This window comes from Sceloporus undulatus, chromosome 2 (genome assembly GCF_019175285.1).
Source record: "Sceloporus undulatus isolate JIND9_A2432 ecotype Alabama chromosome 2, SceUnd_v1.1, whole genome shotgun sequence".
In the NCBI taxonomy this organism is placed as follows: domain Eukaryota; kingdom Metazoa; phylum Chordata; class Lepidosauria; order Squamata; family Phrynosomatidae; genus Sceloporus; species Sceloporus undulatus.
The window spans coordinates 18,201,424-18,229,334 of NC_056523.1; the positions used below are offsets into that span (position 1 = coordinate 18,201,424).

The window sequence follows — 27,911 nt, forward strand, 5'->3', positions numbered from 1 at the left end:
CCTATTTTTAAAAAGTAAGTTTCCAAATTCTGAACATGGCTTTCTGAATGAACGTCTTCACCCATGAAATGCAGTAAATTAGAGGCAGGGCACCTATGACAACTCCCATCAGCCACAGCCAAAATGACCAGTGCACAGGGATGGTTGCAGTTGTCGTCAACAGAACTTGGAGGGGGGCATAGAGTTGGAAGAGACCTCAAGGGCTATCAGATCCAACCTCCTGCCATGTAGGAAGACACAATCTAAGCATCCCTGACAGATAGCCATCCAGCTTCTGTTTAAAAACCTCCAAAGAAGGAGAGTCCACCACTCTCCAAGGAAGTGTGTTCCACTGTTGAACAGCCCTTACTGTTCTTACTGTTCTTCCTAACATTGAGGTAGAATCTCTTTTCCTGTAGTTTGAATCCATTGCTCCGTACCCTGTTCTTCGGAGCAGCAGAAAACAAGCTTGCTCCATCCTCAATATGACATCCCTTCAAATATTTCAATAGGGCTATCATGTCACCTTTTAATCTTCTCTTCTTCAGGCTAAACATCCCTAGCTCCCTAAGTCTCCCCTCATAAGGCATGGTTTCCAAACCCTTCACCATTTTAGTCACCCTCCTCTGGGCACCCTCCAGCTTAGAAATGAAGTTTATTGGATTAGCCTTGCCCCCAGAAACTGGTGGTCTTTAGGAGTGTATGACCTCTGAATAATGAGCGTCAAATTCTAAAAATGAATTGTACATCATGCAACAAAATACTGTACTTACTCCTGCCTGCTCTGAATTTTACCCAGCCAAATTTGTTCTGCAACCCCAAAATTTAAAAAAAAAAAAACCCTAACATTCCCAGAGAGGAAGAAAAAAACACATCACTGCTGCCTTTCTCCACCCCATACATAATTTTATCAACCTTAGTTGCTGGGGTGGGAATCCTATAGGTCTCCAGATGTTGTTATACAGCCAGTCCAGTCAGGCCTTGTCAGCATAGCTTCAATGGTGAGGAATGCTGGAGTCCAACAACATCTGGAGGGTTTCATGATTTCCACCCCAGCTCTATAGCATCCCTAATCTTTTTTCCAAGGTAAAATCTGCAAGTGCTTGCAATAACAGCTTTTTGATTCCCTTTTCTGCACCTTACCAGCTCTTTGATATCCTTGTTTGTTTGGTTTTTTTGAAGCAGAAGAAGCAGTATTCAATTCTAAATTAAGGGTAGAGGACAAGCTTTTTTTTTTATTTGTCAGAAAATTCTAATATGGACGAAAATGAAACTGACAAGATTTAGCCCTCTCCTCTCTTCCATATTTTGCTAGAGCAATTAGAGCAAGAGTAATATATGGAGGCATGACATCACTAGCAGTCTATTCTCAGTGTTTTTTTTAAAATCATCCCTTGCAGGGATTTTGCACTTTTAACTGTAGAGTGGTCCCTTGGTATTTGCTGGGGTTTGGTTTCAGGACCCTATGGATATTCAAGTCCCATTAAATATAGTGGTGTAGTAAAATGGCATCCCTTATATAAAATGGCAAAATCAAGGCTTGTTTTTTGGAATGTATATTTTTAAAAAATATTTTCAAGCTGTGGATGGTTGAATCCTTGGATAAGGATTTGGAGGGCTGACTATATTCTAGACCAGTGCTACTCAGATCAGTGATTCATTGACTGCTGCTGGTTTCTAAGCCGTTTGTAGCTGGTCCCTGACAAGTTTCTAAGAAAGTAACACATGCATTCAGTGGATACAAGTATGGTACTGGACCCTGGCACACTGGGGAAAAAGTTACCATTTCCCATCAGATATCTTAAGATGCACTGTTCTAGGCACTATCCAGCTTTGCAGACGAGAGATCAGTGACTTGAACACGTGTAAAATGTTTTAACTCCTAGGCTGACTCTAGTTAAGGCTAAGCACAGCTTAGTGTTTTCAACTTTTCAGTGATCCTCCCTCCATGTGTGAGATTAGACCACCATCTAGTGGAAGACATTGGCACAACAGTATTAAGTGGTTTTATGGGTTGCAAGAACTCCTTTTCTACATGTATGTCTGTTTCATGGATTTTTCAAAAGTATGATAGAATGTTTACCTCCCCCCCACCTGTTCTTTTCAACACTTAACTACTACTAACTGCTTACTAATACCTATTCATTTGTCCATTTCTAGTAATGTTGTTGTTCTGTACCTTCAAGTTGTTTCTGACTTATGAAGACTCTGGCAAACCTATCATGGGGGTTTCATGGCAAGATTTGTTCAGAGGAGGTTTGCCACTGCCTTCCCCTGAGGAGGCTGAGAGAGTGTGATTTGCCCAAGGCCACCTAGTGGATTTCATGGCCAAGTGGGGAATTGAACCCTGGTCTCCAGAGTTATAGTCCAATACTCAAATCACTATGCTACGCTGACTGCCTTGATAGTAACTAGCTGCTGGTAATTAATACCCATCCCCAAAACCAAACTGAGGCCCCATACAGACAGGCCAAAATAAAGCTGCTTCGGGCCACTTTGGAGGTATGCTGTTTAAATGATGCATGTGTCCTAAGAGTCTGGAAGCTACACAAAAGCTGTGCTCCAGTCCTTAGGAATGGATCATGGCTTTGGGCGTGGCTTCTGGACTCTTAGTATGCATTTGCCTCATTTAAACAGCATACCTCCAAAGTGGCCCGAAGCAGCTTTATTTTGGCCTGTCTGTATGGGGCCTGAGTTACATTATGGTTGTAATTGTAATATAATGAAGGGTGGCCTGATTCCTTTAGTAGTGTAATGGTTAGATTTTAGTCACTTTGACAGTTACATAGGTGTGCTCTCACTAAACAACATAGGCAGAATATTGCATGGTCAAAACACAGACTTCTTCTGTACTTCTGAGATAATCACAAGGGGAATGAGAAGAGAGCCTGTTTTGTACAAGTGACATGTTGCATTCGAATGTGTGGATTTTTTAAAAAACAACTTTGTTGTTGGTTGTTGGGTGCCCTCAAGTCATTTCCGAATTAAAGAGATTGTAAGGCAAACCTTTCATTGGGTTTCCTTGGTAACATTTGTTCAGAGGAAGTTTGCCTTCCTCTGAGGCTGAGAGAGAGTGGCTTACCCAATGTCACTAAAAGTAATTATTTTCATTACTTCTGAAAAATGAGAAAGGGTTACTTCTTTTAAAAAGAAACCCCTAACGGTAACAGATTACTTTGTGGGATGGCCTTTTAAGTATAACTCTAACTATTTACTTGGTGAAATTAGCTTTCTGAGCTCTGGCTTAATATATGGATGGTGCGGTTTTTATGTTAATGCTTTTGTCGGATTTCAAGTTGACTTCAAATTAAATACCCCAAAGGCTCCAGGTCCTGTTCAAGCAAAATTAGGCCTGTATGCAAAGGGATCTTGTAGCACCTTTGGGACTAACTACAAGATCCCTTTACAGACTGCTATTCCATACTGGTATGGCTATGTCTCAGGGTTAGGCCTTGTTAGCACTTGGAAAAGAGATGGCCGGAGAATACTGAGTTGTGTTGGATATGTTCAGCAGAAGACAACAGCACGCATTCCTTGCCTAAGAAAGCCCGGTGATAGGATCATCTTGGGTTGGAGTTGACCTGAAGGCCCAGAACCACAACAGAGCCCTTACAGCAGAAATATATGCAACTCTGAGGCCCAGTACAGACGAGCCCCGAAGGATGCCCTCATCATGTGTGAGGGGCGCCCCGCCCACACTCCCCTCACCCCTCGCATGTGACAAGGGCATCCTCACTGTGTGGCGTCGTATAGTGCATAGTGATGATATCACTGCTGCTTGGCCTCCAGACATGCTTGCGCTGCCGCCATCTGTTTGCAACAGCGCAAAAAGGTGCCACTTTTTAGCAGTCCTTTTATTTTTGCATAACAGCGTCGTGCAATATGGTTGTGGCGCTGCTACATGGCAAAGAGAGGCGGCTCCCTGGCCATCTCTTCCTGGCGCTCTGTACCGCGCCTGAGGCCTGTTACAGACTGCCAAAATAAAGCTGCTTCGGGTCTCTTTGGAGGTATGCTATTTAAATGATGCATGCATCCTAAGAATCCGGAAGCTGCACCAAAGCTGCACTCCAGGGCTTAGGAATGGAGTGTGGCTTTGGCGAGACCTCCGAACTCTTAGGACCCATGCGTCATTTAAATAGCATACCTCCAAAGAGACCTGAAGCAGCTTTATTTTGGCAGTCTGTAACAGGCCTGGGTTTGGGAATGGGGAAGAATGCTTCTTACTGTCCTAACAAAATAGAGATCAGTTAATATAATAGAGACTGTAGAAAGTACAGGAGGCAGAAGAGAAGCATGCTTGGGGAGAGAGGTAGAGTGTCCTGTTCTATAATTAGCCTGGTGAATCTGTCCTCCTCCCATCCCTTTCTCTTTCTCTTCTCATCCCCTTTGCAGAACTCCTTTCTTCCTTGTTTTTCAGGGTCAACACAAGGCTAGATGCTGCTTGAGAGAAATTAAACTTTTGCTCCACCACTGCCCTCATTGTTTCTCATCACAAGTTACACAACATAATAATAGCACATGCAGTGATCAAGGGTTGACCAGAATACTGTTTATTCTGCTTTCCTTCACTTCTTGGCTTTCCTGCCCTTTAGGATGGAGTTTACATGCCCAGGGCAGACAGTAATACTCAGGAAAGCTCTGGAGGTCCTTTGGGATGCTGTGAATCTAACCCATTTGAACTCTGAAGCTGCCTCGCTGCTTCTCCCATCCCATCCCATCACCCAAAAACTTGACAGGCAGTGGACTTTCCTCCAAGACATTTAATATAACTAAGGCAAGTGCTCTGAGAGTTTTGGTACCTTGGGTAGTGGCAGCTTTTGCTTGCATGGTGAGTTGGCCCTGCACCTACAGCTAATGATAGCCCAAACCCCAGGCTCAGGCTTTTCCAGGTCATTTGTCAGGATCTGAATCCCTTGTGTTCCTGTCATAATTGTTAGTTAATTAGACTTTGCCTTTTGCCTGCTTTGTTTCATGCTTCTGAATACTCGGATTTGTCACGCTGGAGGTGCTGGGTGGAGAATGGTATCCTGGGGATACCCAACAAACAGATGTAAAGGGGAGTTTATAGGCACTGGGAAACTGCCAGGGTCAGTTCTGTGGGTATGCCTGGTACAAGGGAAAACAAGAGGGCAGTCAATGAAAAGAAATGTTTTGCTTTTTGACAAATGAAGTTTAAGCACACAAAAGGGTTTGAATTGCTTTGTGTTTTTATTATACTGTGTAACCAACATGCCTCAGTCCTAACAACATCACCCTGCGGTGAACTGCTTTGGCTTCTGAATAAAGCTTGCTGTTTTCACTGAAGTTTTGGATTCCCAAGTCAAAGACTGCCAGTACATGACAGTGTTACTCTACAATTCTCAGCATCCCTTGCAACCATGCCTTGCCGCCCAGGGATAATGGGTATTGTAGCACAACACACATGAAGAAACTCTGGTTGGAGAAGATTGGCATAAAGCATTAGGGGCCAGTGTACCCATCTGAAAGAGCAGATAGTGCTTGAGTGGTAATTTAAGAGTGGAGTTGGTTATCCCAACAAGGGTCTTGATCCTGCTTAAATGAATCATGACATGCATTGTGACACTATGCATCTTTACTCAGAGGTAGCAATACCACTGAATTTGGTGGGGCTCATTTCCAGGTAGGCTTGAGCCTGGAGTAATCTAGGAGTAAGCCTGATTGAGCCAATGAGTGTAGTGTGGTGGTTTGAGTGTTGGACTATGACTCCGGAGACCAAAGTTCAAATTCCAGCTCAGCCCTGGAAACCCACTGGATGACCTTCGGCAAGTCACATACTCTCAGCCACATAGAATCTTAAGAAACATGCCAAGAAAACCCCATGATAGGTTCATCTTAGCATTGCCATAAGTGAGAAACAATTTGAGGGCACACAACAACAAACCTCATGTTAGGAAGTGATGTACGCCTTGTTACATTATGAAATGTGCTGCCACATTTTTATAGTGGACACCATCCTCCCCCCCCCTTTCTTCCAATGAATAGACAGTTTTGAGGACTCTGGAGGCAAATGCAAGCTGGAGTCTGGAAGAAACTCAGTTGTGGTACACAAAAAATATTTAAGGCTCAAAATTATTTTAGCACTGTTGAAAAAGGAAGGCCAAGACATACATTAGAGGCAGGACCTCTTAGGCAGAGCTTAAAAGAACTTTTTTGTCTTGCAGAATCTGCCAGGAATTCTGGGAGATGGGGCCAAAAATAACTTACCCAAGCTCTACTCCTAGTACATTCAGGCTTCAGCATATACCCCCAAATATCCCTCTTAGTGGCACAGGGTCTGATTGCAAGTTCCATTAAAGGCATTAGGAGGATTTACATTAGCCACAATTATCTTTAATCCTCTTTCCCTCGTTTTTACAGCCAACCTGAGCTGGATCACAACAGTAGGCGTTGAATGACATTGACACTGTTATGGAAGTCTCTGTGTAGTGCAGATGGCAAAGGGGCAACTTTCACTACAGAAAACATTCTTCACTCTGTTCCTTTTCTTCCCCCTCACAGCTAAGTGCCGCTATGCGCTGGGTATGCAAGATCGTACCATCCCGGATGATGCTCTCTCAGCCTCCAGCTCATGGTCTGACTCGACTGCTGCCAAACATAGCAGGTGAGGAGGAGGAAGACAAAGGCCTTTGAACCATCACTGTAGAACTTAGCTGGGAACCCACATTTGGATTTATCCATTATACTTATGTAGGAAAAGGAAGGAGTAATGCAAATATACACTGATACAGTACAGTTGTAAATCAAATTATCCAGATATAAAACAAAAACCAATATATTATAAAATAAGGCATACCGGCAAATACGTATAATTGAAATAGACAAGATTATAAAACAATATTCAGTTAAAACTCCAAAAGCTTTGAAAAACAAGAAAGTTTTTCAATTGGCTGCATTAACACTGACACTACTTCAACTGCCAGGGCTCAATGCTTTGGAACTGGGAACAGTAGCTGCTGTGGCACTGCAGCTGTCAGACAGAGAAGTGAACTCTGTAGTTTGTTGTGGCACCGGAGCTGTTGGACAGAGAAGGCTAAATGTCTCACAAAACTACAATTCCCAAACAGATAGCACTGAGCCATGGCAGTTAAGCCAATTGATACTTTCAAAAAAGGAGGGTAGGAGCTGTCCACGAATGTTCAGAAAGGCAATTCCAGGAGTATTTTCAGCAATTAGATGTTAATATAAATAGGGTGAGTGTTTCAAAGGGAATTGAAATATTATGTTTAAAGGCCAGGCCCATGTTATTTATGAGTGATTGTTGATTATCAGCTTTCTTCCTCTACTTTTCTTCCTTGCTGTCCAGGTTAGCACTGAGTGAGGGAGATGGAGCCTGGTGCCCTGCAGGACCTGTGTATCCTAATGATGCTGAATACCTGGAGATTGACCTGCGTCGGCTACATTTCTTAACCTTGGTGGGGACGCAGGGCCGGCACGCAAATGGCCATGGCAAGGAGTTTGCCCGTGCTTACCGGCTCCATTACAGTCGCGATGGACACCGTTGGATGCCTTGGCGGGACCGGTGGGGCAATGAGGTAAGTGGGGGACCAAATTGATTCAGTAAAGGCAGCCCATCTCATTTAGGAAGGACTTTCTCAGTGGAAAGGAGGGCTAGAAACATATTTATACGATTAAACAAACATTTTTTCAAGATTCTCCAAGAGAAGTAGTTGCCAATGAGAAGGAGGACACAACATTTGCTTCATTTGGTGGAACAAGGATTGCTAGTAGTCTTTGCCAGTTACATATTTCTGACCCAGCCTACTCCAGACTGCACATGCAGGTTTCCACGGGAAACTGCTTGGAGAAGGCCATTCAGTCAGCATGGCCAGTTGAAGAAATTTAGGGAGGTATAATCCAAAAAGTAATTTTTCTACACTATGGTCCACATGGAAAAGTATCAGTAGCTTGTCTTGCTGACCTATATAGAAGAGTTTGGTTGTGAGTTTTATTCAGAGATTCCTTCTTTTATGAACCAGTGCAGTATGGTGGCTTGAGTGCTGGACTAGGACTCTGGAGACCAGGATTTGAATCTCTGCTCAGCCAAGGAAATCCACTGGGTGACCTTGGGGAAGTCCCACTCTCTCAGCCTCAGGAGAAGGCAGTGGCAACCGCCAACTAAACAAACATTGCTTAAAAAATGCTATGATTGCTCTGCTTTAAGGTTATCATAAGTCGGAAATGAATTGAAGGCAGAAAACAACACAATTCCTTTCTGTTGGCCTCTTTGCCATGTTTCTGAAGAATTTACCTTTGGAAAGTTACTTTTAAAAATAACTTGTTACAATATAGTTTTGATTAGAGCTTGCAGATAACTAACTATAATTAATAGGTTAGTTGTAACTAGCTCCTTTCCCAATAATGAAGGCAAAACTACTTTTTAAAACTGATTTTTCAAGCCCTACTAAAGCGAGTTGGCCCAGCCCTCTGTGTGGCCTGGCTCAAAGTGCCTTACAAATAAGAGAGTTTTCCTCGCATGCATCAAGCTACTAGATTAAATACTATTTCAAAACCTGGAAAACACAGCTTTTTTTGGAGCAGAGCTCCCAAAACATCAGTAACTATGTTGACTGTGGATTCTGAGAGCTTTTGTACACACATATATACATATATCCAAGCTCCAATCACTTCTCAGGTGTTTTTCTGTCAAAGCATCATGCATTGATTAAAGAGCTCCATCCTACTTTTTACTCCTTGTTCCAAATTAGAGTTGTTTTTATGGATTCTTGAGAAATGAGAGAAAAATAATGACCCTTCATGACTTCTCCCTATCCCTTAGGTGATTTCTGGTAATGAAAATACAAAGGATGTGGTACTGAAAGATCTGGGACCACCAATCATTGCCCGATATGTCCGCTTCTACCCACGTGCAGACCGCGTCATGAGTGTCTGCCTGCGTGTGGAGCTCTATGGTTGTGTCTGGAAAGGTGAGCAATCAACTTTTGTATTCTTGTCTACATATAATAAAGTTCAACTTTTTTTCTAAACCATGGACCAGTTACTCCCAACCTTCCTGCAAGTTGCTCCCCCTCACTAATCCCAGCTAGTTCTCCTATCCTCTGCAGTCCCCCTCAAAATGATGTCTGGAAGTGACATTACATCAGCTCATGCCACTATTTTGAGAGGAGCTGGAAAGAATACAGAGGATTTGGGTGTGTTAACATGGGGTTCTGTATTTGACTTATTGGAAAAGACAGTAATGCTGGGTAAAGTGGAAGGCAGCAGGAAGGAGGGAGATTGCGCTACAGGTGGATTGATTCAATCAAGGAAGCTACAGTCCTGAGTTTGCATGACCTCAGCAGGACAGTTGATGACAGGATCTCTTGGAAGTCTCTCATTCATAAGGCCAGTTAACAGATAAGGATCAATTAACAGATGATGGGGAAACCCTCTCTCCCAAGAGCGTGGAGACCCACTGCCAATCAGATTATGTTCAGATTATGCCAGGCTGTGGGGGCCTGTGGTTTTGACTCAGCATAAGGGTGTTTTAGAAATTTCTATTTTGCTTAAAAATATTTGGCATGCATTGCCTTTGTGTTCTCTTTACATACAAAAACACCTTTGCTGTATACAGAGTATTATCCTTCCCCGGTTCCAAGCTGTAGGTTTTCTACTAAATGTGTTATGTGTCTGCTTATCTCTGCTCACAGATGGCCTTCAGTCATACACAGCTCCGCTAGGCCAGGTCATGCCTCTTGTCCCTGAACCTGTCTACCTGAATGACTCCACCTATGATGGGCACAGCGTCCACAAGTGAGTGAGTGAACCTGCGCATTAGCCTATTGTTGCACCCTGTCACTCAGCATGATTATTTGGGCTAGAATCTTCAGCTTCATATGGCAGGTTCAGGTGACCAAGGTCAATGCATGTTGACCACAGTCATCACATGATAGCCTGATTAACAGACATTTTTGTCAGCTGTTGATGCACAAGGTTATGATGGACCATACTTTTATCTCCTGAGACTACAGAGAAGGAAAGCTCCTAGCTGGTCAGATGGTGAATGGAGTTGTGTGAATCTACCCAAACAGAGGTTCTCAGTCCCATAGTAGGATGAGGGGACTAAGAATGAGTTGTGAAGTTTAGGGGGTATTGTCTCAGATAAGTCACTTCTTCAGCCTCAGTTACCTTTCTGCAAAATGGAAGTAATTGTGAGGACAGGATAAGGAAGGGATTTCTACTCAAAAATCTGTAGGGACAAGTGTTCAGAAGGCGACCTCTGCATTCTCCAGTGCAGTTGTAACATTTAAAGGCCAGCAATCATGTTGGAATGTGTCTGTTTGCATACATCTTTTCCCTGGATTATCATCTCCTTCCTGCTTACACAATCAGGGCTGCTGATATATTGTAGGCCTTGAAATCAAGGGTGGCTGATACAGGGTCTGTGGACTACAAACAGTCCCCCCCCAGTCATTTTTGTTTCCCTTGCTGTCCTGTTTGCTGCCACTTTGGATAGAAACAATAACATAGGCGTCTTATTCTTCTTCCTTCCCTTCTGGAAAGGAAGGAGATGCTCTGCCCTGTCAGTCATAGAATCATAGAATCATAGAGTTGGAAGAGACTATTGTAGTATTTTATAATTCAGAAGGGCACTTTGGTACCCTCCAGTGCCAAAGAGAGCCACAGAAATTGCCGAATTTCAGTGGCAACTACAAAGGCAACAGAACCTGGATAGGGGCATCAGTGGTGCAGCCACTGGGAGGTTGGGCTCCCAGTAGTAGAAATTTGGCCAGTCCTTCTTCAAGTCATACAGTAGCTTTATTGGGTCAATCCATATAAACACATCCTTCATGTGGAATGATTCAGGGTAACCTTTAAGGGACATGTCATGTGGATCCAGAAGTGAAAGCCCAATGGGATTCTCCCTTCCTTCTTGTTGACCTGCTAGTAACTTAGCCTTTCATTCTCACCACAGGTTGCACTTTGGGGGTCTTGGCCAATTGACTGATGGTGTTGTAGGCCTGGACGATTTCACCCAAACCAAAGAGCTGCGTGTTTGGCCAGGGTACGACTATGTGGGCTGGAGGAACAGCTCTTTTCCTGGTGGCTTCATTGAGATGGAGTTTGAGTTCGATCAACTCAGAACCTTCACTTACATGAAGGTAACGCAGGGGACAGCTGAGGATACTTCTGGAAAAATCTGTGGGGCATAAATGAGATGGCAGGAATGATGAAACAGTCCTGTCAGACGATCCAGCTTTGGGGGAAGCAGAAATAAAGTCATGTGTCTGTTGGTAGAAGGAAATTAATCAATTTGTGCAGCTTATAAAAGAAGGCTTTTTCTAGGACTGAGAGAAGGATTGCCAGGAATCTAAGGGCCTGTACAGACAGGCCAAAATAAAGCTGTTTCAGGTCACTTTGGAGGTATGCTGTTTAAATGACACACGAATCTTAAGAGGCCAGAAGCTGCACCAAAGCTGCGTTCCAGTCCTTAGGACTGGAGCGTGGCTTTGGTGTGGCTTCTGGACTCATAGGATGCATGCATCATTAAAATAGCATACCTCCAAAGTGACCTGAAGCAGCTTTATTTTGGCCTCTCTGTACAGAGTCATAGGTGCGTTACAGACCAACAAGAAGCGGTGGTCTGCTGCCGCCGCCGGTTGCAGCGTCCAGTAACCGCAGCAGCCAAACAGCGCGGTTTCTGGACGCTACCAAGAAGGAGCGTGAAAATCGCGCTCCTTCTTACGGCCCAGAAGAGACGCCGCAAGGCGCTAGTTGCGCACTCGCGGTGTCACTTCCACTGTGTGACGTGCAGACGCACAGCGTCCGCTACGTCAAAATGGTGGCAGCCGTGTGGAACGGCCACCACCATTTGTTACGGACTCTGTCCGTAATAGGAGTAGGGGCGTCTAGAAGAGATGCCCCCTTTTCAAACTGGGACATCCTGAGGACATCCGAAATGGCGGTCTGTAACCTGCCATAGTTTCCAAAAATGTGGTGAATGTCAACATTTGGGCATTCACACAATCCATGTGAAAAGAAATAGATCTTTATTTGTTTTTTGGACATATACCATTGAATGGCTTTAAGGAAGTCTCCTGCTCCCTTAAAGAGCTCTGCTCTTTTCCCCTTGATGCCTTTATAGCTTGACCCCTTTTCCTTTCTTCTTTCAAATGTCCCTTGAAAACCCAGATAAGTTTTAGAATGGTTGAGGAAGGAGCTGGTTTCAAAGTGGTCTCTCATTTGTCTCCTGTCTGCTTCCTACATTTTCTCCCCTCCTGTACCACTGCATCCTCTCCAGGTTCATTGCAACAATATGCATACGCATGGGGTAAGCATCTTCCGGCAAGTGGACTGCCTCTTCAAGCGCAGCCTGGCCACAGCCTGGGAACCCATCCCTGTCTCGCAACAGCTTGCTGTGGACGTGAAGAACCCCAGTGCCCGCTCCCTCACAGTTCCCCTCGAAGGGCGCCTGGGCCTGTTTGTCCAGTGCCATTTTCACTTTGCTGGCGAGTGGATGCTTTTCAGTGAAATAGCTTTTCTCTCTGGTGAGTTGGTGCTCCCTTACCCCCTCTGATATTCTCTTAATCTCCCACATCATGGTGATTTCCTTGCCAGTAGCTAATCCACTGGATTTTACTCTGAACTATAAACAAGTGTGAAATCAAGCTCTGAAATACATTCAGTATCTTGAATTGCTCCTTTAAAGTATGGACTTAAATCTTGGGGGCCATTCTCATTACAGAATTACACAGGTTGAGTCTCCCTTATCGAAAATGCTTGGAACCAAAGATGTTTTGCATTTCAGGTTTTTTCAGATTTTGGAATACCTGTACATAATGAGATATCTTGGTGATGGGACACAGATCTAAACACAAAATTCATTTATGTTTTGTATACACCTTTTACACATAGCCTGGATGTAATTTTATACAATATTTTTCAATAATGGTGTGCATGAAACAAGATCAGTGTACAATGAACCACCAGAAAGCAAATGTGTAACTATTTCAGCCACCCACGAAAAAGTTTTGGTTTTTGGAGTATTTTGGAATACCAGATTAGGGAGGCTCTTCCTGTAGAGCTATGATGATTCCACTTAGCCATGGTTTCCATCCTGTGGAATTTTGAGATTTGCAGTTTAGGAAGGGAAACTTAGAATTCTCAGCCAGAGAACTCTAGAGAGTATTCCATAGGATGCAGTTATGGCTGTTAAAATGAAGGTTGTTGTTGTTGTTTTGTTTCTTCAAGTTGTTTCCAACTTACGGCGACCCTATCATGGGGCTTTCTTGGCAAGATTTTGTTCAGATGGGGTTTGCCATTCCCTTCCCCTGAGAATTAGAGACTGTGACTTGCCCAAGGTCACCCAGTGGGTTTGATGGCTGGGGATTCAAAACCTGGTCTTCCACCACTGCTAACCTCTTACTCTTTCCCTGCTACTGTTCCACTGTGTTTTGCCCAGTGCGCATGATTTTCCTATTCTTTTCTCTTTTACCATTTTTGGTTTTTTACCTTCCAGACATTGTGGATGATCCCTCTCTCTCAGTGTCAAGCGGCCGTCCCCCAGTAGTGGCCCCACGTCGACCTTCAGGCCGCAACAATCCGATCTCCCCAGCCCTGGGATCTGCACTGAATGAAAATGCTGGTGATGCCTCAAACTTTACACTCCAAGGTGAGTTACCCACAAAACTGTATAATCTCTCTCTCTCTCTCTCTCTCTCTCTCTCTCTTTCTCTCCCCTCATCTTTTTCTTACACACACGCCCAACACTTCAGAGTACCATCTGTTTTCAAATGCTCGATTAGAGGCCATAGTTGGACTTCTTTTTCTATGTTTCTTTCCCTCCAAGACCTTGAGAGCCAAGGGGAACCGAAATCAGGCCAGCCCATTGCAAAGGATGATAACAGCAATACCTCCATCCTGATTGGATGCCTGGTAGCCATCATCCTACTCCTGTTGGTTGTGATATTCCTCATCCTTTGGCGGCAATACTGGCAAAAGATCTTGGGGAAGGTAAGTGAGTCTGGGCCATAGGAAAAATGCTGCTATACTATTTGACTGTGGACATCTCTAGGTATTTCCCTGGATTGGAATAGTGTTCTTTAGCCACATGTGCCATTGGCAGAAACACATTTCCATTCTGTAATTATAACGGGAGTGTTATTTTATTGGTGCAATCAAAAAGATGTACTTTTATGTAGTGGAAGAATAATCCAATTGTACAGGGACCCATCTTTGTCTTTTGGCATGGTTCATTGACTAGGATAGGACAACAGTTCAATAGCAGAGTCTGTGCTGCAGGTTTAGAAAGTCCCAGGTTTCATGTCTGGCATCTCCAGCTAAAACCACCAGGGGTTGGGAAGACCAGGGGTAGTAGCCCTTGACCTCCCTTATGTAGCCCTTGCTATAATTTCAAAGCCCACTTCCAGTGATCCCAGCTTAATAGGCAAGTAGGAAGAAATGGCAGAGAGACAGAGAGATCTGATTCAGTGAAGGAGCAAGTGTAAAAGTGTAAAATGGAGTGAAAGTGAAGAAAGAACTGGAAAAAGCATTGTAGAAAACTTGGACATGAGAGGTCCAGGTTTTAATCCCCACTGAGCCATGAATCTCACTGGATTACTCGGTTTGGAAGTAGCTTATTACTGTAACAATTACAGCAATTACCATTACATTAATTAACATTGCTCCTGTGAGTTGCAACAAGAATCCTTTTCAGGAAAAAAAAGTAACATCTTTTTTTAGGAATGAATAACGTTTTATGTTAATTTGTGAGATCAGAGAGGGAAGTTACCTCAAAACTTAATTGTTTATGAGGTGGTGAGAGGCAGTGTAGAATAGTTGTTTAAGCATAGGACTAAGACTCTGGAATTGAGGTTCGATTTCCTGCTGAATAGTGGAAACCTGCTTTTGATCTTGGGTGGGTTCCACCCTCTCAGCTTCAGAAAACCCTGTCATAGGTTTCCCTTAGGGTCACCATAAGTCAGAAATGACTTGAAGGCGCATAACAACAATATGAGGTGGCCAGTGGCCCTGTTGTATCTGTAGAGGAGGTTGGTTACAGGACCACACAGAGATTTAAAAAAAAACATGGATATTGAGTCCCTATTAATAATATGGCATAGGTGACAACAAGGCCTGGCTACCAGGGAGCATGCCAGATACCCTCACATCTTTCTGCAGCCTGTCCAGCCACATAAATACAGCACTGTACATATCACACTACTTGTGCTGTGTAAAGTATTGTGTTGTGTACAGTATTGTAGTTTGAACCTTCTATTGGTTGATACTGCAGATCCTGAGCCTGCAAGTATGAACAAATACCACTGTATTTGTTGTTTTGTTTTGTTTTGTTTTTTGGTCTATTCATATGGGTCCCATGCTGCAGAGCAGCTCTGGACCCTGCCCCTTGCTTGTACTTGAGAATAATCACCAGCAGACCTGTGCAATGTGGGAAGTGTAGATGGCCACACTTTCTGGAGATTGCTGAGAGCCTGTTTGTCACTGATTCTTTGGTCACTGTTTCTCCCTTTGCCTTTAGGCTCAACGCCGAATCTCTGACGATGATCTCACGGTTCACCTCTCTGCACCTAGCGACACCATTGTCATCAACAACACAATGGGTTCCCACAGACACTCCAACCGCTATGAGCGCATCCACTCAGGAGAGACGGAGTACCAGGAACCCAATAGGGCTCGTATGAAGCTGCCAGACCTGCCGCACAGTGCTGAGAACTCTGGTGAGAGAGCCAATTGGGGAGCGGAGCTAAATGAAAGAGAGGGAAAAAGAAAAGGTGAATAGATAAACCACTGGAGAGGTTTGTCGAGGGTTGGCATAAAGCAAAAGTAGTTAACCTCTGTGTTCCTGGAGATTTTAGTCTGGGGACAATCCAGATCCTTCAGGAATGAAATAGGTAAGTGCAAGCCTCACAGGTACGTGTACTTGGGCAATACATGTTTAAGATCAGCATAGAAATAAATGTAGTTTTGCTTACCTTCCACAGCCAGGGTATTAGCAAACTGTAAGGCACTCTGAGAATCTTTGTGGCTGAAGAGCAGGATATAAATCCTGTAAATAAATAAATAACTATCAGCAGCCCTTTGTTATTTCAGAATGCTCAGTGCAGTAACACTCCCATAACATACCTATAGAAAACTATTGTTTCTTGTCCCACAAAATGAAACCATAAGGAAAATTATTTTGCATACCGTGACTAAAAAAATTGATATGTAATCCAAAAAAGTATTTTCCTCAACTCTGATAATATGATTTGATTTAAATAGATTGAAAACATTTCTGCCCTCTTTCTTCAAAGGCTCCTAGAGTGGTTTATATAAGAGATGGGCACCTATGTGTGTGTGTGTACATGTGTTAATTATTAGCATACACACACACACATTTATGCAGCCACACAAATTCTCTCACACACATAAAGCTGGTGGCTGGTGGTTGAAAGAACCAGATAGAAATTGTGGCCAGTCAACATTTTCATAGTTTTGATTTTTCTAATATTTTGCTTGCATGGAATTATCAATATACTAATGTATTCTGCTGTGAATTAATAGCAAGCTGTGGCTTATGGCTAACTCTGAAGGATGGAAAGGAGGGAGCCAAGCAAGACAATGATGAAATGATGGATGAAATGCTTAGCTGTTTACTTGGTCCTGAAGGCATTTTCCCCAGCAAATAAGAGTAGGCTGATTTATATGGCTAGCAAAATCAAGTAAAACCAATTCATATTGCAGATATGCAGGTAGCTGGTTCACTTTTTCCCATTCTTCACCATATGTCAACCTGGGAAGAGAAGCAAAAGAGGAAAAATAAAAAATGTATTGAATGAAAAATGTGGACAGTGAAAGAAAGGAAGTGTGTCAGATTCAATCTTGGTTTTCTCTCATTTGCAAGTGTGGATGGTGCTTTCCCACCTGTCTTTTATTGCATTTGTTCCTTGCCCCTTTTTTGTCTTGTGTGTTTGTTCAGCCTGCTCCCAAGATGGCTGTCAGAATGTAAATTTCTGACACCTACTTCAATGCCAGTCAAGTCTTGCTCACAGCAGGAACAACAGAAAATGCAGCAATACTATTTTTTCGACTAGAGCCCTCAACAAAGGATTTCCATTCCTTTGAGGGGATGGGAATTTCTGATCATATTTGGGAGACAGTTGGTGTAAAATGCTGCCTCCTGACATTTAGTTTTCTGTGGACTCATTCAAAAAAAATGGAAGAAAATTCAATGATTTAATTTTTCCACCTCCAGCTAAAATGATTACAATCCAAGAACATTTATTTTATTTTATTTGATGTGTAAAATATTTACAGGCCACAATTTATCATATGGTACAAGGTACAATAGTTTCAAAAACCCTAATGAACAGAGACAGAAAGATGCATTATCTAACTCCATAAACTAATTTGAAATTTAACACTACGCAGCAAAAAGGGGCTGTCTTCCCATCTGTCTTGACCCTAGGATTGGTTATAGATTGTTAACTGGGGATTGGAATGGGGAAATAAGTGTAAAACTCCTGAGGATTCATTCAGTAAGAGAGGACATAGTGAGTCAGAGGAAGAATGCTTGAATAGCTTGGACTCCTGGGCTCCTTCCTTCTATCCGAAGTGCTGATGATGGGATAATTCCATCTTTATACTGTATGTCATTTGATGTCTGTGTCTCTTGCTGCTGTGTTTGGGATGAGAGGCCTAAAAGGGGACAGGAATCCCTAAAGCGCTGCCTCTTCTCTGTGTCATGCCTTCCCTTCTGTGTGCGTTTCTCCATCCATCTGTCTGTTCCTCATCCGTCCGTTTGTCTTTTCCACCCACCCTCCCCTTCTCCCGACAGCTCTGCTACTCAGCAACCCGGCTTACCATCTCTTCCTGGCCACTTATGCCCAGCCAATGGGAAGGCCTGCTTTCCCGCCACCCAACCGGGTTAAGCCAATCAACACCAATGGTAAGGAGGGCGCCGAGCTTTTGTGTGGCGCAGCTGGGAAACCTGGGTGGCCCACATGCCAAGCTAATATGAGAGCATTTTGCCTTCTGCAGTTTCTTTCCCTCCCATCAGGGGTGCTATCTGTCTCCATCTTTCTTTTTTTTCCACCACGTCTGTGCCCCCAGTTCATCTCCCTCTTGTCTATCCTGTGCATGGCTAACTCCTCTGGCTTAACTCTTCGGCTTTGCAGGTTCTGCGATGCGGCAACTTCTGGGGTGGATGGGATGGTTGGGGGGGGGGGAATGAGAATTTATACAGTACAGGGTTCCATTTCTTCAAAGCTGAGATGCAGCTGGCCCTGAGCTTGCAGAGGTTGCTGGGTTCCTACAAAAGCAGCCACACTTGGGGTTGGAGCATATACCACACTAGATGATCTACCAAAGTCAACTCAACTCTTGTTTTCCTTCTTTCCATCCACAGCATGTGGGGTTGACTACATGGAGCCAGAAACCACAGGCTGCCAGCCAGGCTTCCAGAACAATGTGCCACATTATGCTGAAGCTGATATCATAAACCTGCAGGGGGTGACCGGCGGGAACACATACGCCGTACCAGCAGTGGCAGTAGACGCCCTCACAGGGAAGGACATGGCGTTGGGCGAGTTCCCCCGGGACCGGCTCATCTTCAAGGAGAAGCTGGGAGAAGGACAGTTTGGAGAGGTGAGGAGTACCATGCTGCAGCGGTAGAAGATTTTAAAGACTTGTTAATGGAAGATTCATCCTTACTTTTCTAAATCAGACCTTGGGTAAAAAAACTGGAGGATCACAGCTCCCAGGTTTCACTTATGTCAAATGGAATGCACATTTTAAACTAATTTTTTTCACTTAGTTACAGTTATCCCTCCACAGATTCTGTATCCATGGATTCAAGCATCCACGGCTTGAAAATGGTTCAAAAAATGTATAAATTTGAAAAGCAAACCTTTTTTTTTGCCATTTTATATAAGAGTCACCATTTTATTATGCTATTGTATATAATGGGACTTGAGTATCCATGGTTTTTAGTATCCATGGGGAGTCCTCGAACCAAATCCCACACGATACCAAGGGCCCAATGTATTTACTTATTTTTACATCCTGCCTTTCTCTTGAAATGGGGCTTGTTGTTATTATTAATTGCTTGACCCTGGCTCATGGTGACCCTGTGGATGAGACATCTCTAAAGCCCCCTTTCTTCTGTTCAGGTCATATAAATTCATACCCATGACCTCTCTAAATGATTCTATCCACCCAGTGTGCAGTCTTTCTCTCTTTCTACTTCTCTTCACCTTTTCTAGCATTATTGTCTTTTCTAATGAGACAATTGTAAAGGCTTACAAGGATGAAATAATATAAAGCCAAATATTTGAGGATACAGAAATTTAAAATATAATTAAATAAGGTATCCTGGTTGAGTCTCCCATATTCAAAATACTTAAGACAAAAAATAGTTTGGATTTTGGATTTTTTTCAGATTTTGGAATATTTGCATGTAGATAATGCGATATCTTGGAGATGGGACCCAACTCTAAACACAAAATTCATTTCTGTTTTGTATAATTCTTAAACACGTAAGCTTGAAGGTAATTTTATACTTAATATTTTAAATAATTTTGTGCACAAAAGAAAGTTGTGACAAAAGAAAGTTGTGTACAAAAAAAGTGTACATTGAACCATCAAAAAGCACAGGTGTCTATTTCAGCCATCTATGTGGACAGTTTTGAATTTTGGAATATTCCAGATTTTGAAATTACTAATAAGGGAGAGTTAATCTGTAATTCTAAAAGGCATATAATAATTTTAAAAACGTAACATTAAACATAGCATATATACACACCACAAAAAGACTTAAAATAATATATAACAGCAGAACACAGTGACTGATACACTAACATATTTGGTCAATAGCAGTGTATGAAAAGTTACTTTTCAAAAATAAGTTGTTCCTTTTAATGTTACAGTTATGTAACATTAACATCTTGCAAATATTGATTCTCTTTATTAATTTGTTACTTTTTAAAGACAGAAAATTTAGGATTTTTAAAGATAGAAAATTTAGGATTGCTTGATGGCAATTTTTAACTGGAGGATCAGAGGAACTGAGACTGGAAAAATCTTGGGAAGCAGCTAAGATAAACATGTCTGCTTACCAAACCTGGAACCAAGATATTGAATTGATATGTTGAAAATATTGAATAGATATCTAATCTAGATACCTCTAAAAGACTTGACCCTTGAATTTCCAAGTGTGAAAATGTTTCAGGCTACCCTCACCAGAGGGTGGAGAGCCAGAGTGATGCAGTGGTTTGAGCATTGGACTATGACTCTGGGGACCAGGGTTCAATAACTATGATTCTGGAGACCAGGGTCTAAACCAGAGCTGAGCCATGGAAACCCACTGGGTGACCTTGGGTGAGTCACACTCTCTTAGCCCCTGAAAACCCTGTGATAGGGTTGTCTTAGCATTGCTGTAATTCAGAAACAAACTGAAGGTACACATCAGCAGCAAGTGTTACACAGCCTGACTCCTGTAAGCCCTTTCATCCCTGGACAGCATGAGAATATTATCACATCTGGTAGATGTCAAGTTGTATAAGACAACTGTCTGGGCAATCCTGCTGTTTTTTGAACTCTAAGATGGGGTTGAAAGGAGCCTGCCTCTTTCACAGCAGTATAATGGGTCCTTGTTATCTGCTGGGGTTTGGTTCCAGGATCCTCCATGGATAACAAAATCCACGGATGCTCAACTCCCATTAAATATAATGGCATAGCAAAATGGTGCCCCTTATATAAAATAGAAAATCAAGGTTTGCAATTTGGAATTTATACTTTAAAAAATATTTTCAAGCTGTGCATGCTTGAATCCGTAGATTAAAAAGCTCCATGGATAAGGAAGGCCAACTGCAATTGGTTTCCCTTCGTTGCTCTTTCCTTTTGTTTTACGGGGTTTATTTTCTCACAAGGTCCATTTGTGTGAGGTGGAGAATCCTCAGGACCTGCCGAACTTGGAGTTTCCCTTCAATGTGCGCAAAGGGCGCCCCCTTTTAGTGGCTGTGAAGATTCTGCGTTCCGATGCCACTAAGAATGCAAGGTGCGTTTACCACTTTCTCTGCCTAGATAAATAGGTATGATATGCAGTTTCAAGAAGCAGCCTGTTAGTCAATCACTGAAACATAAATACAAAAGTCATCAGGGGCCACCACCTGCTTTATTCTGTCATACAAGAACAGGATTATTAACATGACTAAAGCCTTCCAAGTCTAGCCCAGTACAGTCTGTATTATACTCAGGAGCAGTTCTCCTGTGAGAATCTGGGGACAGATGGACTGCCCAAAATAGTACAAAACGCTCACTCTCATACACCAGAAGTGGTCAGATGTCCATTTCTTGTTATCAGTGGGTGGTGTTTTGATATTAAATAGTAACGGTTGAGGTGGAGTTATCCTGAATCACCACTCCTGGAGGCTTCTGCAGATAACATTTTACCCTTTCCCCCCTTTTTGGCCAAAAGAAGGGCAGCTCAGGAGCCAAAAGGGATTGAAGGCCACAAAAACAGGCTTTGGGAAACTATCTGGAGCTTCAGGAATGCAGTCTCCCATTCCTGATCTATTGAAATGGGCTATGGTTCTCCTGAAGCTCCAGTGATATTCCTTCCCACTGGACATGTGCATGACTGACAGAACTTATGTACAATGTTTAATCCTACCTTTTCAGCAAAGCCAACATGAGTCAAGGGGATTTGTCTAGCACTGTAGGCCTCTGAATTAGTGAGGGAGCCTCACAGCTAGAGCCATCCTGTCACTGTAACAACACATTTCATCTCTTCTCATCAAGGCCAGAAGTAGTGGACACTGTTGCTGCTAAGCATTTATTTGCTCAATTTGAGCAATCTTATAAGTTTCCTGACTGATACCACATCCAGAATTTGGCTTTTGTTATTAAACGCACACATGCCACTTCCTCTACCCACTTTAACTTTATATCAGAAATGGATCACTTATTGCTCTCCAGATGTTGTTGGATTACAACTGCCATCAGCTCTAGCCAGCACAACAGAGGTGAAGGTTGATTAAAAATTCAGTCCAACAGCATCCCAGGGGTTTCAGGTTGTCCAACACCTTATTCTTACATCACTGGGTGACCTTGGGGAAGTCATACTCTCACCCTGAGATGAAGGCAAAGGTAAACCCCTCTGACCAAATCTTGTTAAGACAACCCTGTGATAGGCTCACTTTCAGGTCACCAATAGTTGAAAGCAAACAACAATATTAGTCCTATATTGGCATTTTGCTTCCTCAAAGTGGTGTGTGTGTGTATCATACATCCAAATCTATCCTCTTGGTGCCACATCCCTGGCTGCTCAGTTTCTGATCTACCCACAGGATCACAGACTTGATTCACATTCTCTTGAACACAAGATATGGGAGATGTGCAAGCTGCCTTGTAGCCACTGCAACCACATCTCATAGAAAGGGCTGAAGTATTGGAAACAGAAGAAAGGAGGGTTATGTGTATTAAAGCAAAATAGATGTTGATGACCAGATTTCTTCCGATGGGAATAACGAGTTCCACTCCTCACCTCACTGTCTGTGTCCTTTTCTGCCTGCCCACAAAGGAATGACTTCTTGAAGGAGGTGAAGATCATGTCACGCCTGAAGGACCTGAACATTGTGAGACTGCTAGGTGTGTGTGTACAGGATGATCCACTGTGTATGATCACGGAGTACATGGAAAATGGTGACCTGAACCAGTTCCTTAGTGGACATGAGCTAGAAGATAAGCTGGGTGGCAGCCCCAGTGGGAAACCAACCATCAGGTATCTACTCTGAATATATAAGAGCAATTCAGACACATAGCTGTGTTAGCTTGGAATATCAGTATACAAAGGGATTTTGAGATGACTTGAGCAAAAGATGTTGTAGCATAAGCTGTCATAAACTTAGGGGGCATTTGCACTTATGTTTTTTGTTCTGAGGAGATGCGGTTGCCAAGTTGGTGCATATTGGATTTGTTGTTCCCATTTTGTTTTGGGTTCGTGAATCTCTTCAAGTCATTGTTAACCTCTTTGTTATTCACACATGCCATCGTTTTGGGATAAAATGGAGCCACCTCCATTTCCTTGAACGATACAGAGCGATCCGAATTGATTCAGAAGCTTATTTACACTACTGAAGCTGTGGATAGATGAGGATCTTTCAGGAAAACTCGGGGGAAGAAAACAGTATCAAATATCCTGAGCTAAGTAGGGTTTTTTGCCATCCCCACCCAAAAAGTGCATTGAATGCATTTGGGACATGTGTGAACAAGGATTCAGCCCAGATTCAGCCTGGATTATTTTCATAGTGTGAATGGGACCTTGGTCTAATGCAAATCAATTTATTGTGGCATTAATATGGGGGTGAACAACTTTTGGCTGTCCAGATTTCTTTTGGTCTACGGCTCCATCAGTTTTACTCAGCATGGTCAATGCTAAGGAGATTTGGGAGCTGTAGTTGAGAATTAGCTGGTGGGTCAAAGATTTCCTACTCTTACATTCATCTTTCATAATGCTCCTTTCTTAGGTGCATCTTTGAAATGCCAACGAACAAACAAAAAAGACATTCTAAATGCAAGAGAGTAAGTTGGCTACTGTTTAGGAATGTCGATACAGTATTTCCAATTATGAGAGGTTACTGCATTTGCAGAATTCTGTTAAAAGAAATGATAGAAAACTATTGCATTTTGCCCATTGATGTTTAGTAATAGTGCCTTGAGATTCATGAAAGAGACTTGATACACCAAAATTTTATAGCTATCACTTCCAATTTTTCAAGTAAACTTTTACATTAAAACTATGGACATTAAATTTGAAATGTCATATTTCAAAGGCAAGTGAAAAATTGTTTCCACTCTAGTTGGGATCATTAAAAAAAGAATATTTTGGTCCATCTTTTGAAAGAGAGAGGTTTTGATGTTTCTCTCTCTTCACACTCATTGGGTTGCTAGACTCCCAAGACAGGTTCAGTTCAGATGAATTATATTGTAATGTCTGATGGGGCTATCCTTTCTGTCACAGGGTTTTTGGAGACTGTTCCTGACATGTGTTGTTCTCTCTCTCCCCCCTACTCAGCTATCCAACCTTGATTCATGTGGGAGCCCAGATTGCCTCAGGAATGGCTTTTCTTGCCTCACTCAACTTTGTGCACCGAGACCTGGCTACACGAAACTGCCTAGTGGGTGAAGGGTTCACCATCAAGATTGCTGACTTTGGCATGAGCCGGAACTTATATGCTGGGGACTATTATCGTATCCAGGGCCGGGCTGTGCTGCCTATACGCTGGATGGCTTGGGAGTGCATCCTCATGGTGAGAGAATTAAGCTGTAATTATGGCTTTAGGCAGGGATGGGCAATAATCTGGGTGGATTCCAGAGCAACATTGGACCTGATGGTACCCATCACTGCAGAAGTTGAGGGACAGCCATCATTTTTGCTGTTGATTAAATTCATTGGCAATTGTGGATGCTTTCAGTGGTGCAAGAAGATGCCAAAGACAAAGATGCTTCCATCATATAGTCTAGTGGAACAACTGGTGGCTTCTATGTCATGGGTGTGATAAATCCACTCTAGAGTTTCTTCTAGACCATAAAGGAGCTATCCAAGCTATTGAACTTGTTTGGGGGATAGTGTTCAGCACCTTGGATGCCTCCTTTGAATGGTTAGTTAAAACCTGGACAGGATTGACCACATCCCTGTCATGGAAGCCACTGGCCACTACTGTAGGTTAAAGGGCAGAGTGTCTTTTACTCTTGTGGCAGGAAAGGGATCCCCCTCTTTTCAGCAGCAGTGTTGATTTTTGTTAGTGTAGTTACACAAAAAAATCATGTTGGTTTCTGGAAACAGTGGGGTGGGTTGCATAAAAAGTTTGTTTTGTGCACAAAATACATTTTTTCACACACAAAAAAACCAGTTACCAGAAACCATAATATTTTGTACAATTTGTTTTTGTAAAAAAAAAATAAATTTGTCCCCAAACCCTATGTGTGAAAAATCTGGTTTTGTGCATAATCCTTCTCTCCCCCCAGGAATTTTGTGCCATCTTAAATACAAACTCCTGAGATGTGAACAGCTTTAGTCCTGGTCCATGAAAGTTTATGTCATAATTAACTGTGTATAGGCATAGGCTTTAATAGATTGGAGTCTGCCTAGTCCAAAAATGCTTATGCCATAGTAAATTTGATCATAGTAAAAACTAGGGATTTTTTCCCCCCTTCAAAAACCAGAAGTGAAACTGAGCTATCAGGACACTGGATTTTGTGCTTTTTCTTATGGAAGTACACCACGTGCAGGTTGAGTCTCCATTATCCGAAATGACTTAGAAATATTTTGGATTTCAGATGATTGGAGGGGGGATTTTGGATAAGTTGTATATGCATAATGAGATATCTTGGAGATGGGACTCAAGTCTAAACACAAAATTCATTTATGTTCCATATCTACTTTATACTCATATTCTGAAGCTAACTTTATATTTTTAATGATTTTGTGCATGAAATAAAGTTTGTGTGCATTGAACCATCTGAAAGTAAAATGTCACTATCTTGGCCATTCATGTGGACAATTTTGGATTTTGGAGTATTTCAGATTTCAGAATTCTGGATAAGGGAAACTCACCTGCAGATGGTGTGGACTCTGTTCCAGATGTTCAGCAGGGATGGCAGAAAAAATTAAACCAGAAAATTTTTATTTGAGGAGGCCATCTTGCAGCATCTGAGATCTGATATCCCCTTTATTTTCACCCTCCTGTTCCATTTCTCTTCAGGGTAAGTTCACTACTGCCAGCGATGTCTGGGCCTTTGGAGTCACGCTTTGGGAGGTGCTCATGCTGTGCCAGGAGCAGCCATACAGTCAGCTGACTGATGAAGCTGTCATTGAGAACGCTGGTGAATTCTTCCGCCACCAGGGCAAACAGGTAACTATGTGGAAGCCAAGCCAGAGGCCTCCAGATATTTAAGGGCTTGTGTGTTGCTGAGGTTGTGATAGTATGTGAGACCTTTTATCACATCCACAGTCATATATATGAACCAAAGAGAAAAATGGTAGAGTCAACCTACATAACTTCGGACCTCTCACCTGAAAAGCAGTCTGCTGGGGGTTCTCAGTTGTCATCCTGTTCTCCTGGGGCTTTGAATCCTGGTCTTCAGAGTCCTGTTCCATCACTCCATTAGTTCCTCTTCCTTGCTTTTGTAGTAAGAATAGGATGATGATGATGATGATGATGATGATCATCATCATCATCATCATGATAGCTGTTGTTTGATGTAACCTCAAATATGCTGCCTGAGTTAGCTGCCTCACTTTGTATAAAGGTCGGGCTGGTGCTGAATATAAACTTGGCCTGGCTAGATCTATTTAGCTTACTGTATATACTTGACTATAAGTCAACCTCATGTATAAGTTGAGGGCAGGTTTTGGAGCCAAAATTATGGATTTTAATATGACCCATGGATAAGTCGAGGGTGAAACTTAAGAGCGTGTAACAAAGAAACTAAAGGATGAAGCAAAGGAAAGCAATGCCAAATAATGTACAAAATTCAGTGTTGACACTGAAGACTGAATGGATGGCAGTGGGGTCAGTACTTAGAATCATAGAATCATAGAATCATAGAGTTGGAAGAGACCACTAGGGCCATCCAGTCCAACCCCCTGCCATGCAGGAAATCCAAATCAAAGCATCCCTGACAGATGGCCATCCAGCCTCTGTTTAAAGACCTCCAAGGAAGGAGACTCTATCACTCTCTGAGGGAGTGCATTCCATTGTCGAACAGCCCTTACTGTCAGGAAGTTCCTCCTAATGTTCAGGTGGAATCTCTTTTCCTGTAGCTTGCATCCATTGTTCCGGGTCCTGTTCTCTGGAGCAGCAGAAAACAAGCTTGCTCCCTCTTCAATATGACATCCCTTCAAATATTTAAACAGGGCGATCATATCACCTCTTAACCTTCTTTTCTCCAGGCTAAACATCCCCAGCTCCCTAAGTCGTTCCTCATAGGGCATGGTTTCCAGACCCTTCACCATTTTTGTCGCCCTCCTTTGGACATGCTCCAGTTTCTCAATGTCCTTTCTGAATTGTGGCGGCCAGAACTGGACACAATATTCTAGGTGGAGCCTGACCAAAGCAGAATACAGTGGCACTATTACTTCTCTTGATCTAGACACTATACTTCTATTGATGCAGCCTAAAATAGCATTGGCCTTTTTAGCTGCCACATCACACTGTTCACTCATGTTCAACTTGTGGTCTACTTGGACTCCAAGATCCCTTTCACACGTAGTTTCATTCAGCCAGGTGTCACCCATCCTATATCTGTGCATTTTATTTTTCCGCCCTAAGTGCAATACCTTACATTTCTCCGTGTTGAATTTCATTTTGTTAGCTTTGGCCCAGCTTTCTAGTCTATTCAGGTCATTTTGAATCTTGATCCTGTCCTCTGGGGTATTAGCTATTCCCCCTAATTTGGTATCATCTGCAAATTTGATAAGTATGCTCCCAATTCTGTCATCCAGGTCATTGATAAAGATGATGAATAGCACTGGGCCCAGGACAGAGCCCTGTGGGACCCCACTGGTGACTTCTCTCCAGGATGAAAAGGAGCCATTGTTGAGCACCCTTTGGGTTCGGCTGGTCAACCAATTACAGATCCATGTAACAGTTCCTTTGTCTAGCCCACATTTTACAAGCTTGTTTGCAAGAATGTCATGGGGAACCTTGTCAAAGGCCTTACTGAAATCAAGATATACTATATCCACAGCATTCCCTTCATCTACCAAGCTGGTAATTTTATCAAAGAAAGAGATTAGGTTTGTCTGGCATGACTTGTTTCTCTGAAACCCATGTTGACTTTTTGTGATTATGGCATTGCCTTCTAGATGTTCACAGACTCTCTGTTTAATGATCTGCTCCAGAATCTTTCCTGGTATTGATGTCAGACTAACTGGACGATAATTGTTGGGATCCTCTTTTTTCCCCTTTTTG

The 27,911-nt window shown here is 42.7% G+C and overlaps 1 protein-coding gene across 3 annotated transcripts in view; it reads left to right on the forward strand.

Annotated features, from left to right (window-relative positions):
- DDR1 (discoidin domain receptor tyrosine kinase 1) overlaps positions 1-27,911 on the forward strand; it is a 76,867-nt gene that overhangs the window by 42,119 nt on the left and 6,837 nt on the right. The window contains exons 3-17 of one of the 3 annotated variants that reach the window (XM_042451000.1): positions 6,499-6,601; positions 7,304-7,532; positions 8,777-8,924; positions 9,648-9,750; positions 10,913-11,099; positions 12,239-12,485; positions 13,457-13,609; positions 13,787-13,950; positions 15,476-15,728; positions 17,774-17,884; positions 18,344-18,582; positions 20,865-20,992; positions 22,517-22,717; positions 24,011-24,245; positions 25,701-25,850. In XM_042451000.1, the coding sequence (XP_042306934.1) occupies positions 6,499-6,601; positions 7,304-7,532; positions 8,777-8,924; positions 9,648-9,750; positions 10,913-11,099; positions 12,239-12,485; positions 13,457-13,609; positions 13,787-13,950; positions 15,476-15,728; positions 17,774-17,884; positions 18,344-18,582; positions 20,865-20,992; positions 22,517-22,717; positions 24,011-24,245; positions 25,701-25,850 (2,651 nt within the window). The remainder of the gene's footprint in view (positions 1-6,498; positions 6,602-7,303; positions 7,533-8,776; positions 8,925-9,647; positions 9,751-10,912; positions 11,100-12,238; positions 12,486-13,456; positions 13,610-13,786; positions 13,951-15,475; positions 15,729-17,773; positions 17,885-18,343; positions 18,583-20,864; positions 20,993-22,516; positions 22,718-24,010; positions 24,246-25,700; positions 25,851-27,911) is intronic. The other 2 variants (XM_042451002.1, XM_042451003.1) reach the window with 2 other exon arrangements.